Source organism: Rhinoderma darwinii, chromosome 1 (genome assembly GCF_050947455.1).
Source record: "Rhinoderma darwinii isolate aRhiDar2 chromosome 1, aRhiDar2.hap1, whole genome shotgun sequence".
Lineage (NCBI taxonomy): Eukaryota > Metazoa > Chordata > Amphibia > Anura > Rhinodermatidae > Rhinoderma > Rhinoderma darwinii.
In genome coordinates, this window is record NC_134687.1 from 606,329,679 (window position 1) to 606,348,723 (window position 19,045).

At 41.5% G+C, this 19,045-nt stretch overlaps 1 protein-coding gene across 1 annotated transcript; it reads left to right on the forward strand.

Annotated features, from left to right (window-relative positions):
- Window positions 1–2,145: 2,145 nt before the first annotated feature.
- Window positions 2,146–17,621, forward strand: LOC142689908 (tetraspanin-36-like). The gene is made up of 7 exons (XM_075847589.1): window positions 2,146–2,205; window positions 6,350–6,541; window positions 9,966–10,040; window positions 11,158–11,253; window positions 13,770–13,919; window positions 14,881–14,964; window positions 17,328–17,621. Exons 1-7 carry the CDS (start codon window positions 2,146–2,148, stop codon window positions 17,394–17,396), a joined length of 726 nt encoding a protein of 241 aa, XP_075703704.1. The 3' UTR covers window positions 17,397–17,621.
- Window positions 17,622–19,045: the final 1,424 nt, after the last annotated feature.

A 19,045-nucleotide genomic window follows, 5' to 3' on the forward strand; every position in this document is an offset into this window, starting at 1 on the left:
CAAACAATGGGCATCAGGAAATGGGTCACTAAACCAACAGATACCAAGAACTGGGTTGATTGATCACTGAACCCCATGTTCTATGCTGATAAACCACTGGACATCAGCAACAGAGACACTAAGTCATTAGATATCAAGGTTTGATCCTCCAAACTATACTCCATACCTTTGGACACTAGGGACTGGTCCATCCAGTCTCTGCACAGTATAGCCCTGGCCTTCAAACTCCAGCTTACTCATGAATGGGCGACCAAAACAATGGACACTAGGAATTCCTCACAAAACCAATGCATAACTGGAACTGGGGCAGTACACCGCTGAACTTCAGGTACTGTATACTGGATACACGGAACTGGGGCAATATATAGTTCTTCTGGAAATGAGGAAATGGAGTAATAAACCACTGGAGGAACTGGTTGTGAGAAAATATGACATGATGGGGTCTTCTTCCCTCTAAGCCAGGTGTAAGCTACTTCCTGTCAGCCATATTATCTTCCAGCTCTGTCTACCTGCATAGCTCGAAGCCTACCACCTCCTCCCTTCCTCCCTATCCCCAATCATCATGGGACCTCCCCGCCCTCATGTTTTGTGGTGATATCTATTCCTGAAGCTGGAGTTTACATACAGTGCCCCCTAATTCCTACAGACGAAAGTTTTTGCACAAAATGTCAGTGTTTTCTTAAGCCCAAAATGTGACCCAATGCAAAATGCTACCATAAATATGAATGTACTGTATATGTTTACATCAATATATAAAATTAACCTATAAACATTAAAATATATACAATGCAGATAGATAATACATGTGAACATTGACAGCACATAATAAAAACTATATAGTCTCCCTTGTGAACTACCTGGCAGCTAGGCATGCTGGGCAATGTAGTTAAGTTGTAGTTTTGAAACAGCTGGAAACACATATTTTTTTTATTGAGGCACTATTGTAGGCTCTGTTATGGGGTCACTCTGGCTGGAGCAGTTATGGGGGCACTGTGCCTGTCTTTTTTAGATTGGGACCGTGGCTAGCTTATTTATTGATTATTGTAGTTGGAACTGTTATGGGGAACCATGGCTAGCTCTTTTATAGGGGCACTGGCTGGCGTTTTTATTGCAGCATTTTGACTGTTTGATTCAAGGGCAATGTGCCTGGTTCTGTTATGAAGGCAGCATGGCTGACTCTGTTATGTATGTTGCTGCTACAGGGACTTACAGATGTAGCCATCTTTATCTTGACTCTTAACGCATTAAATACACAGTGGAAAGAAACTTTAACTTGACTTTTTTAATGACTTTTCAATGGCTTTTGTTGTGTGATATCACGCTGCAGCAATTATCAGTCAAGATAAACTTGGCTACATCCGTATATTGACTCAATATCTGTCTGTATATTTCTTAACTTATTTTCTTCTTCGCTGTTTTCCTCTATAATATTTGCATTCAAGTTGTTGTATTTTTGTTAATCTTTAGGGATTGATGTCATTTTTTTGTTGGTGTTTTTTTTCTTTTCTTTTGACACAGTCATAGGGGGTGCAGATTTCTGTACAGGAATAGAAAACCATGGCTGATTTCTACCAGAAACAGTGCCACACCTGTCCACAGGTTGTCTGTGGTACTGCAGCTCAGGCCCATTCCCTTCAATGGAGCTGAAATACCAGACCAAACCCATGGACAGGTGTGGCGCTGTTTCTGGAAGAAAGCCGCCATGTTTTCCTAATCCTATACAACCCCTCTAAATTGTAGAAATCTGCACCCCTATTACGGTTGTAACAAATGCGTTGGAATCGCCTGCCACAAAGTCAGTGGTGTAGCCCAGGACAAACCAACACAACTTGTTTAGTAATTTTTTTAATTTGTGCAATATAACATCTATCCATAGACTGAGACATAAATCATTGCGCAGTATTATGTCTTGTATATGAATTAATACGACTTTGGATACTTCATGAATCACTTTCGCAAACCATCATGTGCTGCTCGTTAAGAGTTAATTCGTCCTTTGGACCTATGGGAAATGGGCAGGTGGAGGAAGCATGTGACTGCGGAGTATAGGCTGGCACATGAGGCAGAGGCTTTATTACTGCTGTGAACAGAAAGCTGCAGCCAGTGCCTTTATTGTAGCAGTCCCTCATGAGAAGCAGTCACACCATGGGGCTAGGGGTATTTACTTCCAAGACTTTCCTCTTCATCCTCAGCCTGGTCTTCTTGGTAAGTGTATGAGAATTACAATTATATATATGTGTGTGGTGTCATCTTTAAACAAGCGTTCATATGTAGCAGAGTTTGGGTTGTTTGGAACAAATCCTGATGTCCGCGTTATCTGTGATTTTTACATCCGACTAGGGGTAAACGTATTTTATTATCTGTACTATATTGCAAAAATGTGTTTACGTAGAAATGTAAGCGTTCAAACAAACTTTTCTGCTGCATGTGTACATTAGAGTTTACACATTATGTACAGATGTAGTTGTGCTGAGTTTGTCAATGCAGTAGGGCTGAATATATATAATTTGGCTAAGATCACACGCAGTTTTTGGTGACCGTTTTTTTTTATTTTAAGGCAGGGGTGGATTCAAAAGGAAGGCGAGGTACAAAGAGAAGACTGATCTGTCTCCTTTTTCTGTTGTGTCCACTTCTTTGGCTAGGAAAAAAAAAATGGAGCCAAAAACTGAAATAACTTGCGTGTGTGATCCTGGCCTAAAGGTGAATTTACATTTGAAAGTTATTGGGTGTGTGGCCAAAAAGACACACTAAAAACCCAAGAAGTTTTACTGTGACTTGCCGTGGCTTTGCGATGCCGTTTCTCCTGTGTGGTGGTTCTGGGTAAAACACATTATTTTTTATTTTTTTTTACAGTTTTTACCTGCAAAAACTGCACAGAAAATTGCATTGCAGACACTGACAATTTGCAGTAAAAACACAGGTGGTTTTGCAGTAATTTAATTTTTTTTTTACTGTAATGTATCTACTGAGATGCACAAAAGAATCAGAGCTGTGATTACACACCATTTTGATGCAGTTTTTGGCTTGTGGTTTTGTTTTTTTTTGTAGCCACACAGGAGTGGAGACACCAGAAAGGAGATACATCAGTCTTTTCGTTAGACCATTCCTTCCTTTTGGATCCACTCCTGATTTCGACTTAAAAAAAAAAAAAAAAAAAAACAGGCAGAAGCTGCATCAAAACAGCGAGTGTGTGTGATCCTGGCTTAAAGGACAAATTTTATATCTTCTGTATATGAGGGCAGTTCCAAGTAATATGGGTCAGTAGATTTTCTTTTTTCAAAACAACCATCCCTACAGGGCTCCGTGAGGCAACCTTCTCGTTGTCACAACATCACCTGTAGTTTTTCATGACCGTGGTATTGTTTGCTCAAAAGTTTGTTGCGATCATAGCAAATACTGGAGTGGAGTCCTGCTGTGATATAAAGCTTTGTTACTGTCTATACCAGGGGTCTCAAACTCGGCCGGGTAGGTAGGCCGCATATAGAAAAAATGTGACGTTGACGGGCCGCATTACTTTCACATTTGATACCATACAAAATTATTGTTAATCAATTAGTTATTTGAACTACTATAACACTATATTACTATAATACTACATTACTGTAATAATACCACTAGGTTTAAAATGTGAGCTATTTCTCCACATGCTTATTTCAACAATCCAGTTTTCCAGTTTAAGTGTCGCTAAATGCAGTACGGCGGCTCAGTTAGCAGCGTTTGGCAGACACACATGTCAAGATTGGGCAGCCCCTTTTTAGATGCTGCCACAGTGCCCCCCCCCCCCCCCCCCGGCTTTCCCAGAGCTGGAGTCCCGAAGCCGAGCCGCTTCAAGCACTCTGCCTGGGATTCCAGCTCTGCTCCTGACATCACTGTCCATATATGGACAGAGATGTCAGGGGCAACCCCAGAGCTGGCGTCCCGGGCAGAGTGCTAGTAGGCTCTTCCTGGGACTCCAGCTGTGCTTCTGACATCACTGGGACTCCTGCTCTGGGGCAGCCCCTGACATCATTGTCTATGTATGGACAGCGATGTCAGGGAATTCCACAGAGTCCCGGAGCAGAGTCTATGCTAGCGCTCTGCACGGGACTCCGGCTCTGGGGAAGCCCCAGACATCGCTGTTCATGTGTGGACAGCGATGTCAGGGAATTCCAGAGTCTCGGAACAGAGCCGATACTAGCGGCTCTGTGTCCCGCGGGCCGCAGGTGACAGCCCCAGGGGCCGCGTGCTTGAGACCCCTGGTCTATACTGTACTTATGCACACAACCGTTTCGATTTTTGGACCACAAAACACGGATCCTAGTGGCTTCTGTGTGATGTCTGTTTTGTTTGTTTTTTTGCAAACCTATACACTAGTGTGTGAGAAGGACCTCAAATTCGGACAAAAATAGGACCTATTCCATAATTTGCAAAACGGACACGTGGATTTGGGGACTGTGGGGACGGATGTGTGCGTAGCCCCATAGAAATGAATTGTTTAGTATGTGATTCACAAAAAAAGGATGGGACACTGAAGAAAGTGGTCGTGTGCATGAGCCCTGACAAAGTTGCGTGAAGTAGTAACGTGTGACTCTTGCCTTGGTGACTGCTAGAATTGTGAAATAGACTACCTTATGTCCATATAATTATGCTGTTTTCTCTGAGCATGATGGGGAATGTTGTTCATCTTTCCTGTTAGTGTGATCTGGAACTAGTCCAACCACATTCATATGTAACCACCTTCTTTAATTTCCTGTTACAACCAGATTTTTTAGGCATAGGTTTGCTCTAATTCCATTTTTTTCAAATGTATTTTATGTCTTAAATCTAAGTTTGGTTCAGAGGGTAATTAATGATCTAACCGGATAGGTCATCAGTATATGATTGGTGGTGGTGGGGGGGGGGGGTTCTGACACAGATACCGCACCAATCAGATGTTGCAGCTACCTACGGCACCGGAACAGTGGATCGGTACAAGGCCTTGATGTAGGACCTCCTGCGATCATATACTGATGACCTATTCTGTGGAGAAATCATCAGTATGAAAGACCACCCTGTGCCTCAACAACCCTTTTTAAACATTAATAATCTGTTCGTAGGTGATCAATGTTTGATCGGTGCAGGTGCGTCTTCCTAAAACCATGCTGCGATTACAAAAACCGTGAAAGAACAAAACATTATTTGAATTGTATCCCCAAAAAGTAGATTAGTTATGGCTACATTAGTCATTACATCTAAAGTGTCCCTCTCCGTACATGGCTTCCCCCTGGTTTCCTTTATCTTGAAATAATATTTCTTGTGCGATCTTATGCTTTCTGTTGAGGGACCTAAAAAGTTGTCTGTGCAGCATGGAGAGGCAGTCTCTTGTATCGCAGTTTGTGCCTTTCTATAGAAATTACATTTTACTGGGAAGTTCAAAGTGCACAACACATCACACAAGGTGTAGTCTGAACTTTGAGATGTTGCTGACTTATAGACAACCATGTGATGCTGAAGGAAGAAGATAATACTTTATTGCTGCAATAGTTCTCGAGTGCGTGTGAAGTCAGTGGGATCAAAAGACTTCACCTTTACTAGTACGAGCGCAGGTTAAAGGGGTTCTCCTGGACTACAATGCCAGGTTCACACATAGCATAAATACTGCAGAATTTCCACAACCGATTTAGTCGCGGAAAATCCGCAGTATAATATAGTAGGAGCAGAGTGGATAAGACTTGAACAAATCTCATCCACACGCTGCGTAAATAAGTGGAAAATCCGCTCAAATTGACTTGCGGTGCATTTTTTGTACAATTATTTGTAGTAATACTCAGCATATCCATTGTATTTGCATAATCACTGCTTTTTTGTTGCAGGTTTTCCCCATTGAAGTCAATGTGGAGGTAAAGCCCGCAACAAATAGAAGATGTTTCTATTTTTGCGGCAGAGCAACTGCGATTCTGCAGCAAAAATCTTATACTTACCCAGAATTCTGTGCCTTTTCGTTTTTCCGCAGCATAAACATATGTAGCGGAAAACGTTACAATATCATCCTATGAGAAAAATCTGAGTTGCGCAGGATGCCGCCAACAAGTCAAAATGTTTGGGTGTATTCACACATTTGTAGCAATTTTCACAAACTCGGGCATCTGTATTAATATGGGAATTTTTCAACAAGAACAAAAAAAAACATGTTTGTTATATTTTTTATAAAAAACAAACAAACCCTGCATAGAGGGGTGGTCCTCTCAAAGGAGATTAAAAATTCCTTAGAAAACTGATCTATATCTGTGGTGGTCTACAAGAGGTGGTCTCTTGGTGATGTTTCAATGTATATGGATTTATTTAGTTCCCGTGTCCTGCATTGCTTATTAGACATGGATCTGTTTTTCAGGCGGCTGCGGTAGCGCTGGGCTATGTCGGAATCGACGTCATTGTCACCTACAAGCAATACGAGAGCTTCCTGAAAAACGGCTATGTTATGCTCCCATCCATCATTATCCTGGCTGTAGCTGTAGTCATGTTCATCATCGGGTTGCTGGGGTGCTGCTCTGCCATTCAGGAGTCCTGCTGCGGTCTGGGATGTGTAAGTATTTCATTTTCGGTTAAAATACATGGATTAATTCAGGAATAATCGAAACTATGATGCTTGGCAATGTGGTGCTGAACTCGGACCTCTATCTGAGGTGTTCCTGTGAAATTGCTAAACTTTTCTGGGAAAACGAAGTGACAACCAATGTGGATACTACAGGGTTGTCACTGATTTCCCCAACTTTTTAAAGGAGTTGTCCAGTTTACAAAAGCCATTTTCAAATACCCTCTTAGGGAATTTGCCATTAATAGAGGGTTCTCTCGCTGTAATGTAGAGAAGTGGTTTTTATTTTGAAAAACTATCATTTTTAAGCAAGTTATGCACAATTTTAGATTTATGCTAATTAGTTTCTTTAGCTAATTAGCTAATTCGTTTCTTTAGCTAATTAGTTTTAACTTTTTTTTTTTTTTTTTGCCAACTGGGAGTTGTACAGAGTGTATGACGCTTACCAATCGGTGTCATACACTTCTCTCCATTCATTTTTAGCAGTACTCACAACAGATCATGCTGTGCAGTCACATACTCCCACATTAACTTTACCGAAGTGTCTTGAGAGTGAATAGACATTGCCTCCAGCCAGGACGCGATGTCTATTCATCACTCCCGACACTTCGGTAAAGTGTCTGTGTATGACAGCACACGTGTTCTCGCGAGATCACGCCGTGCTGTGTGAGTAAGTCCCCAAGAAACTTTACCGAATAGATTGCCTGTTAGTTTTACACTGACAGGCAATAATGCTTTGGTATACGAAGTATACCAAAGCATTATATATGCGATCAGCAGATGGCATGGTGAAGTCCCCTGGTGGGACACAAAAAAAATGTAAGGCCGTTAAATAAAATTTGAAAATAAATAAATAAATTTTGACCAAAAAGTGGTTTTTAATTAGTAAAAATGTCAAAACAAATAACACACATATATGGTATCCCCGTGATCGTAACAACTTGAACAATAAAATGAACACATTAATTATACCTCCGGATGAACAGCATCCGAAAAAAAAAACTTCAAAATTCTCCTCCCATTCCCCTCCCATAAAAAAAAAATGAAGTAAAAGTTAATCTAGAAGTCCTATGTACCCCAAAATAGTACTAATGAAAACTACACCTTAGCCCGCAAAAATCAAGCTCACATACGGCCACATTGACGGAAAAATAAAAGTTACGGCTCTTGGAATGCGGCGATGCAAAAACAAGTAATTTTTTTCTAAAAGGGTTTTTATTGTGCAAACCTAGGAAAACCTAAAACCTTTACATATTTGGTATCCCCGTAATCGAGCCAACCCATAGAATAAAGTTAACATGTTATTTACGCTGCATAGTAAACACCGTCAATTTAGACCGTGAAAATCAATGCTAGAATAGCTGCTTATTTTCAATTCTCTGCTAAAATAAAGTTAATAAAAGTTAATATATTATAAGCATCTAAAAATGGTACAACTACAAAATACAACTCGTCCCGCAAAAAACAAGCCCTTATACGGCTGTCGACTGAATAAATGGCTCTTGGAATGCGACCGTGAAAAAACAAAAAATAATCCTTGGTCATTAACGTGCAAAATGGTCTGGTAATTAAGGGATTAAGGTAATTAGCATAAATCTAAAATTGCTCATAACTTGCTCAAAATTTATTGTTTTTCAAAATAAAACCACTTCTCTATTAGGGTATGTTCACACGGCCTATTCACGGACGTAATTCGTGCGTTTTTGCCCCGAATTACGTCCGAAAATAGCGCCTCAATAGCGTTGACAAACATCTGCCCATTGAAAGCAATGGACAGACGTTTGTCTGTTCACACGAGGCGTAATTTACGCGCCGCTGTTAAAAGACGGCGCGTAAATAGACGCCCGCGTCAAAGAAGTGACCTGTCACTACTTTGGGCGTAATTGGAGCCGTTACTCATTGACTCCAATGAATAGCAGCACCAATTACGTCCGTAATGGACGCGGCGTTCAAGCGCCTGCACATGCCGTTACGGCTGAAATTACGGGGATGTTTTCAGGCTGAAACATCCCTGTAATTTCATCCGTTACGGACGCCCTCGTGTGAACATACCCTTACTGCGCCGATCACATTATGTAGGAGATATTGCCTTTGTATGTTCTCCATGTGTTTGCCTGGGTGTCCTCCAAATACTCTGGTTTCCTCCCACATCCCAAAAACGATAGGGAATTTTAGATTGTAAGCCTCAATGGGTACAATGAGTGAGGCGCTAAATAAGTAAAATAAACAAATAATAAAAAAGATCACAAAGATATTCCATGTAGGACTGTGTGGCAACTCTAAGGGTATGTTCACACGCACTGGTTTCAGATGTAATTCGGGCGCTTTACGCCTCGAATTACGCCTGAAAAAACTGTTCCATTATGCCTCCAAACATCCGCCCATTGCTTTAAATGAGTTTTACGGTGTTCTGTTCAGACGAGGTGTAATTTTACACGTCTCTGTCAAAAGACGGCGCGTAAAAAGACGCCCGCATCAAAGAAGTGCGTGTCACTACTTGGGATGTTTTTGGAGCCGTATTTAATTGACTCCATTGAAAAACAGCTCCAATAACGTCCGTAAAATACGCGAGTTGTTAAACGACTGAAAATCAGGAGCTGGTTTCAGGCGAAAACAGCTTTGTAATTTCAGACGTATTTTGCTACTGTGTGTGAACATACCCTAATAATGGCCATATTAGTCCTATTGGATATTTTTAATTTCTATTACATTTAACTTTTTTGTTTTCTATAAATTTTGATTATTTCTAGAAGTCCACAGATTATTGGGAGGAATTTTGCATTAAATGGGTTGTGCAGCACCTCTTTTGCCCTATCTATCATGGAGCATGGAAACGCTGCACCAACAGTGGGCGGTAAAGCTGCCAAGGAAACGGTCCGTTGCGCAACAGGTATTGTGCCTGTGTCCAATTAAAGGGGTTTTCTCATCAGGGACGTTCACGCGATAGGTCCTAAATGTCAGATGCGGGACCAAGGTCTGGGACCCGCACATATCTCTAGAACGGGGGCCCCCTAAACCCCGTTCTGTCGCTCTGTATTTCGGCTGACTCTGGATTTCTGACGAAGGAAAGGGGACCCCGTTGTAGGTATGGGTGCGGGTCCCAGATCGGACGTTTATGACACATCCCGTGGATATGTCATAAATGTCCCTGATGGGAAAACCCTTTTAAATAGAAAATGACGTGTTTGATACCTGCCAGGCGTTAGCTCGGCGTGAAGCAGCGTTTTTCCATTCTCTATATCAGATCAGGCAAAGGAGAGGCGCTGCACAACCACTTTAAGTCCCATACACTATGAAATGCTATTTTGTCCTGTAGTTTGAAGAAAACTGTAGCATTTTTTTGTTTTCTAATAATTACATGTTCTACCAAAATAAGAATTACATTTAGCATTTCACATTTTGTCTTGTTTTTCAGTTTACGACCCTGGTCTCCATCATATTTGCTGCAGGAGTAGTCTCACTTGTCTTAGGACTTGTGTACAAGGATAAGGTATGACTCAGAATGATTAAAAGGCAGTTCCAGTCAGTATTCATATTAAAGGGGACCTGTTGGCTCTACTAACATGCCTGATTTAGTAAATACTTGTATTCCCTATGAAATAATGAGGGAGTGTATTTTCTTAGAACTCAGGTGTGCTGTTCCTCTGTTATTCCTCCTGGAAATGTCTGAATAAATTGACAACTGGGGCTTACCATTCACTTTTTCCAACACATCTAATCTTTACAGAACCGGTCATGTCTTTGTATGCTACAGGCATAAATATATTCATATTGATAGTTTGTATTGACTTTTTTATTGACGTATGTGATGGTCGGGATGTTACATGTTTTCCATCTGAACGCTACAGCTGAAGTGGCAGATACCATTCACTTTTTCAATAGGGTGTGTCCCTGAACAGTCTGACACTGTCCAATCCGTACTGGCAGTGGGAGTGTCAATTTATTGATACATTTCCAGGAAGAGTAACAGAGTAATAGCATAATGCAGAGTTCTACATTATGCTCCAGAGTGGTCATGGGCAATACAAGTAGTTACTAAAATACGTGTCAGGTAACATTGCTAATATAAATGGTAAACAAAATTAGATATTTTCTATATATACTTTGAGGTATGATGCAAATTATATTCACGTTCCCTATTCCCTGTCTCCTTAGCGGATTGGCGCCCCCTAATGGTATCTTAAATGTATTCTTTATTTTCTTAAAACAACAAAAACCTAGAAGTAAAGCTATGGCACTACTATGTAATGATGAGATGTGCTTTATCTTAAAGATCTCACCAGACCTGGTGGGTTTTATGCCTTTGTGATGGACCTTGTTGTGAACGTAGGTGAACTGAGCACCTACTTGGCTTGTTTTATAAAAAATAACAAAAGTAGGGATCCTCCCTGTTTCTTTTAGACCATGGTCTGTCTCGCGTCCATGAGGTTTTTGCCAATTTCGAGACCCATGGACGATCTTGATCGATATTAGCCAAAAGATGATGTGACCTACAAAATCCGCAACATGTAATCCTCAACATTGCACAGTTCTCACCGGAGAGGAGCCGAATCATGGTGGAGCGGAATATAACACATTCTTTTCTTTATGTACACTTTGCTTTTTAGATTGATCCAGAACTTGAGAAAAACATGAAAATTTTATTTGAAAAATATGACGGAAAAAATGTGGAAAGTTCTGCCATTGACTTCATCCAACAAGAGGTAATGTAGTAAGCGGGAGCAGGTTCCTCTCTGTATGAGGGTTTTGTAGATCATGTAAGAAGTTATAGCTGTTATGTAGCCCTACCTGGTGTTAGATGTAGGTATCCATGCATGAAATGGGGATCGGACAGGACCTTTGAATGTGACCATTTCTGTCCCGTCTACAATTAAACAAACCAGACCTCACAAATACCAAAGAACCCATCTTCACTACTACCTGAAATAAAGACCAGGACCGCATGACTTTGGATAAAAATGGCAACAGCCTCTTATTTATTAATAAAATAACCATTAAAAAAAAATAAAAATAAAAAAAAAATATATATATATATATATAACACAATACAGGAAGGGGCCTTTGAAGTCACCATTTTTCTCAATTTCAACATCCGCACAACCTCTGCCCCCAGCTGCATATCACCGATTCGAGGGTCCTCCTGCTGAATGTTGCACCAAAATTATCGTCCCGCTGAGACCTCCGCCCAGTAGGGACATACCAGTTACCATATAGGTACCACCTTTTGGGACTCAACTTGCGATGGGACCCTCATTCTCCTATAAATGTACCACCTTCAAAGACCCCGTTCCCGCCAACTGCCATGGCAAATGCTCCTGAAAAGAAAACAAGCACCGAAAAACCACAAATTTAAGGAAAACCTAAAACAAAAGAAAATAAAAATTACCAAAATTAAGGGTGCGTGGGTGGGACACTATTCACTGCTGGCATACAGACTGGGACCTTCGTGTTTCCATATACCCCTCCTCTTCTCTTTTGCTCATACACCCCCTTGAGATCTTCACCCTTATCACTAGCCCGCTATTGACACTTTCTCACATAACTCCTGCATACCAGGTTAACCCATCACTCACCTAGGACCAGAACATCCCTCCAATGTCATGGGGGCCTTCCCTTAAACTGCCCCCCAGTCCAGGCTCCTGCTTTACCACAGGGGAAGCTGAGGGCAAAACTGTTCCAATGGGAGCAGAGGGGGCACAGTGCTCCCCAGTGTAGCACAGACCCTTCTTTCTAATGATTGTGAAACGTCTTGTGGACAACCCTATTGGATTCTTTTTATAGATTGGGCATCCCAAGAAAAGTAAAAAAGCCAGTAATATTGGAAAAGAATCCCAGACGCTAATCGTCCACCACCTAACAGTCCTATTTCTTAGTACTGGACTTTTGGATGATTGACGTCTTTGTTTTTTTAATATTTTCTTTCACTTGAACGCAGCTACTTTTTGCATTTTAAGACAATCCGCTGTTATCAGGGCTAAATTAAGGCTGGTGGAGGTCCTGGGCAAACAATTTGGTGGGGTAGCCCCATGTGATTTCTGAGACCCTGACCGCATCCCAGCAACTTAGGCTGGGTTCACACACCCTATTTACGGACGTAATTCGGGCGTTTTAGCCTCGAATTACGTCTTCGAAAATACGGCTCCAAAGCATCGGCAAACATCTGCCCATTCATTTGAATGGGCTTTACAATGTTCTGTGCCGACGGTCATTTTTTTTACGTGCCTCTGTCAAAAGACGTGCATGTCACTTCTTGAGACATAATTGGAGCCGTTTTCCATTGACTCCATGGAAAAACCGCTGCCATTACGTCTGAAATTCCGGAGCTGTTTTCTCCTGAAAACCGCTCCGTAATTTCAGCCGTAACGGAGGCTGCCGTGTGAACATACCCTTAGACTTCACTGGCGAGAGGTACACTGATGCCTGGCCACCGTTCCCTCTTCTTGGCTGGAAAGGATCACCGAACAGCCTTCAGTGGAACCTGTTTTCTTAAGAGATGGGGATCCCAGAGTTAAATAATAATACATACCCATATAAATAATGCAATACTAGGCCATTGTGGCCAGCCTGCAAAGATGTCTGGTAGGCCACAAGCTAGAATTGGCCTGCAGCCTACAAGGCGGAAGGCTTCCTTGCACCCACTGGACAGCCAGTTCTCATTTTAAGAAACTGATCAGGAGAACGGGTCTGGTTGAGGGGTGGTGAGCCTCCTAAGTCTCCAAGGTAGTGGGGGCCCTGGGTCACATGCCCCATGGGTCTACCCTATAGTCCAAACCTGGCTGTCATCACCAGGGAAAGCTGTGGACAGCCATGGCTGTTCAGGGAAAATATAATATGAAATAAATAAATGGTTGACCGTGTAATCTATGTACAGGCTAGGTCAGCCAATGCTTAAACCGCTTTTCGGGAGCCCTAATAAAAGGGAGTCCCAAGCCTGGGACCCTGTTCTATTACTTCCACATGTCCTAATTGTGATATGAAAGTCAGAGCCCAATAAGTCAGTCTTGTTCCCGAATCTCGGTTTAAGTGTCTTCGTATGAGAAATAAGTTATTTAGTGGGGAGGGGTGGAAATAAAGGAAAAGAAGGCAAAGTCCGTGAAAGGCTACATGTCTGGTGTAGCCACATGGCTGACATTCCTTGGTCCTATTTTTCTGGGGCTATAGGGGGATCCACGGAGTACAATAAGTTTTAATTGTGAACCTCTTGTATCTGTCTGTATAGTTGCAGTGCTGTGGAACACAGAACTACACCAGTTGGGAGAACATGACGTGGTTTCAAACTAGTAACAACTCTGTGCCAGTGAGCTGTTGTAAGAAGAATGAGACTGATTGTAAGGGCAAATTGGATGCCCTCAACAAGATCAACACAGAGGTAGGACGGTGAACCTCTACTGAGCAATGCAATAAACTCTACTACTCGGGTCAAATGATTTCATGGTCTGTGGAATGGCTTTAGAACAAATGGGGCCCTGGTCACAAGTCATGATGGAGCCCCTCATTGTGTGTGTTGGACATGGCCTGGAAAAGCCAATAGAAAGGAAAATATTGAGCAAAAGGGTTAATGCAAATCTTCGTTCAATCTAAAATCATATATAAGCGAGCATATACTTGTTGCTTCCAATACATTGGAGGCATTTATGTGATGGGTAAAGCCAATGTGTGGGAGAGGGGGTGGGGTTAGTTGAATACAAATTACCTATAAAGAGGTGGTGTATGTGTAAATTATGGGGTTAAACCGCTGGTACATCTCTCCACATAATCTTGTCCTTGAGGACTAGTTTGTCATCCTGTATGTCCTCTGTCAAAAACAAAAGTGGCTGTATTAGGATTCGTTAACATCTGCACTAGGGTTCCGTCTGAGCTTTCCGTCGGAACGGGACCCTGACTGACAAACGGAAACCAAAGGTTTCAATCACCATTGATTTCCATGGTGCCGCATCCGGTGCCAATGGTTTCCGTTTGTCTCCGTTGTTCCAGGGTTCTGTCGTTTTGACAGAATCAATACGATGGAACCCTTGCACAACTGAGACAAATGGAAACCATTGGCACCGGATCCTTCACCATTGAAATCAATAGTCATGGAAACAGAAACCTTTGGTTTCCGTTTGTGTCAGTCAGGGTCCCGTTCAGACGGAAAGCTCCTACGGAATGTCGGACGGGTCTCTAGCGCAGATGTGAACGAAGCTTTAGTGTGAACATATAACTTGCTTTAGTTGCAGCAGACTGGCATTTGTGCATTCATTATGATATTTGCTTTAGGATGTTAAAGGCTGGAAATAAAAAAGCTAGGAACATATGTGATGATTTTGACCGATTTCCTCATCTTACTATAGGGCTGTGAAGTGAAATTGGAGAATGTAATACACAGGGTCCTTGGCTTCTCCATGCTGGTGATACTCGGGTTTGCTGTCCTTGAGGTAAGAAGAGAGGGACAGAATAAGAACCTTTTAGGCCCTTGGGCAAGAAGTAATGATAGATATAAAAAAAAAAATATAAATATCTATTGTGCTTTATTTGTTTGTTTAACCCCTTAAAACCGAAGTGATTTTGAACCTTAATGACCAAGCAATTTTTTACGTTTTTCCATAGTCTCTCTTGCGGGACCAGTTGTATTTTTTAATAGCATTGTTTTGGGGTACATATAGTTTAACTTTTTATTGGCTTTTTCGGTGGGGTAGAGTAAAAAAAAACGGAAATTTTATCATTCTTTTTTGCATCTTAAATTTACGCCATTTACCGTGTGGTATAAATAACATAATAGCTTTACTCAGCGGGTCATTCCGATTAACATATTTAAATTGTTTTTTTTTACGTTTTACTACTTTTACAGGTTTGTTTTTGTTTTTTTCAAGTTTGTTTGCCAATATTTGAAGAGCCGTAACTTTATTTTTTCCACCGATGTAGCTGTATGAGGGTTTTGTTTTTTTGCGGTACAATTTTGGAGTACATGCAACTTTTTTTTTTTTTTTTTTGGATCTCTGTTTATCAAATCTTTTTGAAGGCAGGATGAACAGAAAACAGCAATTCTGGCATTGATTTTTATTCTATTTCTTTAAGGCGTTCACCGTGCGATTTTAAATGTAATTGTTTTATAGTTGGGGTTGTTATGGACATGGCGATGCCAAATGTGTAATTTACTTTATGAAAAAAAAAAGTATTTTGCAAGGTGAAAGTGTTTTAATTTATTTTTTTTTACTTAACGTTTTTCGGACTAGAAGACACAGTTTTTAGCAAGAATAAATCCATGACAGCTTCATTACTTAACTGCTTCCTGACCCATGACGCACAGGCACATAATGGAGTGGGAAGGGGAGGGGGAAGGGTTTGATGTATTTAGCGGGCTCACATGCTGCTCTAACGGTGAGGAACAGCAATTTCGCTGTTCCTGGCAGTTTAAAGGGGTTGTGCCATAAAACACAAAAAATTATGCCAATAAAGCTACAGCTTGTCCCGCAAAAAATAAGCCCTCACACCTCTCAATGAGAAAAATATATAAAAAACATTTTGGCTCTCAGAATGTGTCGAAGCAGAATAAATTATTTTTTAACAAATTTATTATTTTTCCTATTTTCTGTTGTCCAAAACCCTGGGTGCATCGTATGGTCAGGTGCGTCTTATAGTCTGAAATAAATAAATACAAATTCTACCGTATTTTTTTCAAACTCTATTAAACTTTAACTTTTTTTTAGTCCCACTAGGGGACTTTACTGTTCGATCTTTTGATCACCTTTATAATACACTGCCCCTACACAGTCCAATCAGTGCTGACAAGTGGTCGCAGATCGTTGCCCTGAAGCCCGAGGCTGAGATTTTTTTTTTTCCCCATGCCCTCTTTCTGGGATTTGGTGTGAATGGAAGTCCTCAGTGGTCCTGCATCCTTAGTAATGTCACAAGCTGTATCATCTGGCAAACTTATTTTCGCAGGTTCATGTTTCTATGTATAAATATAGCAGGTAATTTCTGGGCCACAGGCCTTTTTTTTTATTTTTTATTTTTATTTTTTTTCCTGTTACAGAGCTTCAAATCCCTGGCTTTCCTTCACACAATTGTAGTATTACATTATATAATTGTGGTGGCAACCACTAGGGGGAGCTTACTACTTATAAACTCCATAACAGCGCTAAAATGCAGTGAGTTCCCCTAGTGGCAGCTGCAGGTAGCTACAATTTTATTGTAAGCGCAACAAATTGCAGTTACAGGTCTGTACTCCTCCTAGTAGCTAAAACTGCACAAAAATGTTGTGCCACGTGGCTAATAGGAGGGCTTAAAGAATACAGTGAATTCCTAGTTGTCTACGGTATTAGTGAAGGGAGCGCTCTCCCTGCACTTCAGGCTGGTAATTGACAAGCTACTGAGTATATGTGCATATACAGCAGCCTGTCTGTCACTGTAGAAGGAGGTGGGGGAGTGATCCCCCTCATGAATACAGCTGACAGATCCACTTTAACTTGGCAAGCAGAAGTTTTGGAGGTCCATACAAGAGAAAACCGAGCAATGACTTTTGTAAAGTTTACGGTGAAGGTTGGCTGCGGGCAGAGTGGCCATGCCGCTGTACCCAAATGGATGCCTATGGTGTAAATACCAAATATGGATTATTGCCATTGACTGATGTTTCGATACTCTGTAATTGCATGGAGTACAGACAGCCTTACATTGTGCCAGTATCTGCAGGTGGCATCTTCAGGGCCGAGGTAGAGAATCTAAAAATCGTGACACTATATCCAGAAACTGTAATTTCAGACTAGCTCTTATCTCACCAAGTGTTCATTTTATCTTTCAGCTACTTGCTTTAATAAGCTTGTGCATCATCCACCGCAGAAATGTAAGCGAAGGATACCAGCTGCTCTAGAACCGTTCTAGAACGTCCAACATGCAGGAGCGCAGAGGAATATAGGATAATGCTCGACTGGAGGTTGCGAATAGAAGAAACAGTCTAACTCTTGTGCAGATGAACACTAGGCTGTAATAGCAAATCTTTCTAAATTTCTTGTGAAACGCTGGACTGTAATACAGGACAATTCTATAATATATGCAGTACTAATAGCCTTTTTTTGTATTATGTATATAGGAGAGTGCATGGGATTCTTTAACTTTTTGAAATAAAAACATATTGTGTAAAATACTATTTGTTAAACTTATTGTAGAAAAGTACTTGTCTGATTCACACGAGCGTGTTCGGTCCGTGATATACAGTCCGTATGTCGGCCGCATTTCCTGGACCGAACACACTGCAGGGAGCCGGGCTCCTAGCATCAGTTATATATAATGCTAGGAGTCCCTGCCTCGCTGTGGAAAACGGTCCCATACTGAAAACATGATTACAGTACGGGACAGTAGTTCTGCGGAGAGGCAGGGACTCCTAGCGTCATAGATAACTATGATGCTAGGAGCCCAGCTCCCTGCAGCGTGTTCAATCCAGGAAATGCGGCCGACACACGGACCGTATATCACGGACCGAACACGCTCGTGTGATTCCAGCCCTAGTGTTTTTATGGAGTTGTCGGTCCCCCCCCATCTATTATCTAGAGTGGAGAGCGGCTACAAAGAGCATCTGGAGGTCCTGAAACCTCCATGTATTAATGAGCACAGTTCTTCGTGTCTCCTGTGGAGGCGCTGCAGGGAAATTAAACACTTGCCTGCTACGTTCCCTGCAGATTAGAGCTAAATATTAAAGGCGGTGATCAGTTGTTTCTAACAAAAAGGGTTTGTCCAAAGCCGACAAGCCCTTTAATTTGTGTTTGGCTGAAGAAGGATTTACTGTACCCTTACCTCGCAGCATGGAGTTTTACAATGTATCAATGCTCTCTTGTAACAAGCCATGCACCGGTGTCCGCAGGACACTATATGTAAAGCCTTTTATTTTCAAAGTTGCAGAACAAAATTAATAGACTTTAATAAAACTAGAAAACCCCTTTAGCTCAGCCTCCAGGAAAAACTGAATCCTATTTCTGTCCCCCAATCTTTTTTTTTTTTTTATCCTGGTCCCTCTTTGCTGAGATGAGAGGTTTTCATTTGCAAGGACTGGTGTCATTGATACCCATATCCCATCGTGACACTACTCCACAAACAGGGAGACCGCCACCTACATGAAGCATTCTAGAACCCCAAGGATATCCTGTTTTTAGGAGTGATTGAACGGCCCATCTCTAAGAGGGTGTTTTCACGGATCAGCATTCTTGTGAAAATTTAGGTCTGCAGTAGGCAAAGCCCCAAATTCAAGAAGCTCCTGGCCGAGATATTCTGCTTCCCTTTATGCACCTACGTGAGTAAAATGGAGTGACAACTTTTTTTTTAGAGCTACTTCCTACACAAATTCCCTCGCAGCACATTACAGCTGCTGCTCGGAACTTTAATGCGCCGCCCTTGTGAAGACCCCCATGGTTCTCTGGAACAATGAGGACTAGGTAAGTATAACTTTGGGGGAGGGAACAAGTAGGTCACCTTTAAAGGGGTTGAACAGGATTAGAAAAACATGGCTGCCTTTTTCCAGCAATGGCA

Coding starts and splice junctions, on each gene's coding strand:
- LOC142689908 (XM_075847589.1), top strand. CDS start 2,146: ATGGGGCTAGGGGTATTTACTTCCAAGACTTTCCTCTTCATCCTCAGC. Junction 11,254..13,769: donor TTGACTTCATCCAACAAGAG/GTAATGTAGTAA, acceptor CTGTCTGTATAG/TTGCAGTGCTGTGGAACACA. Junction 14,965..17,327: donor TCGGGTTTGCTGTCCTTGAG/GTAAGAAGAGAG, acceptor TTTATCTTTCAG/CTACTTGCTTTAATAAGCTT.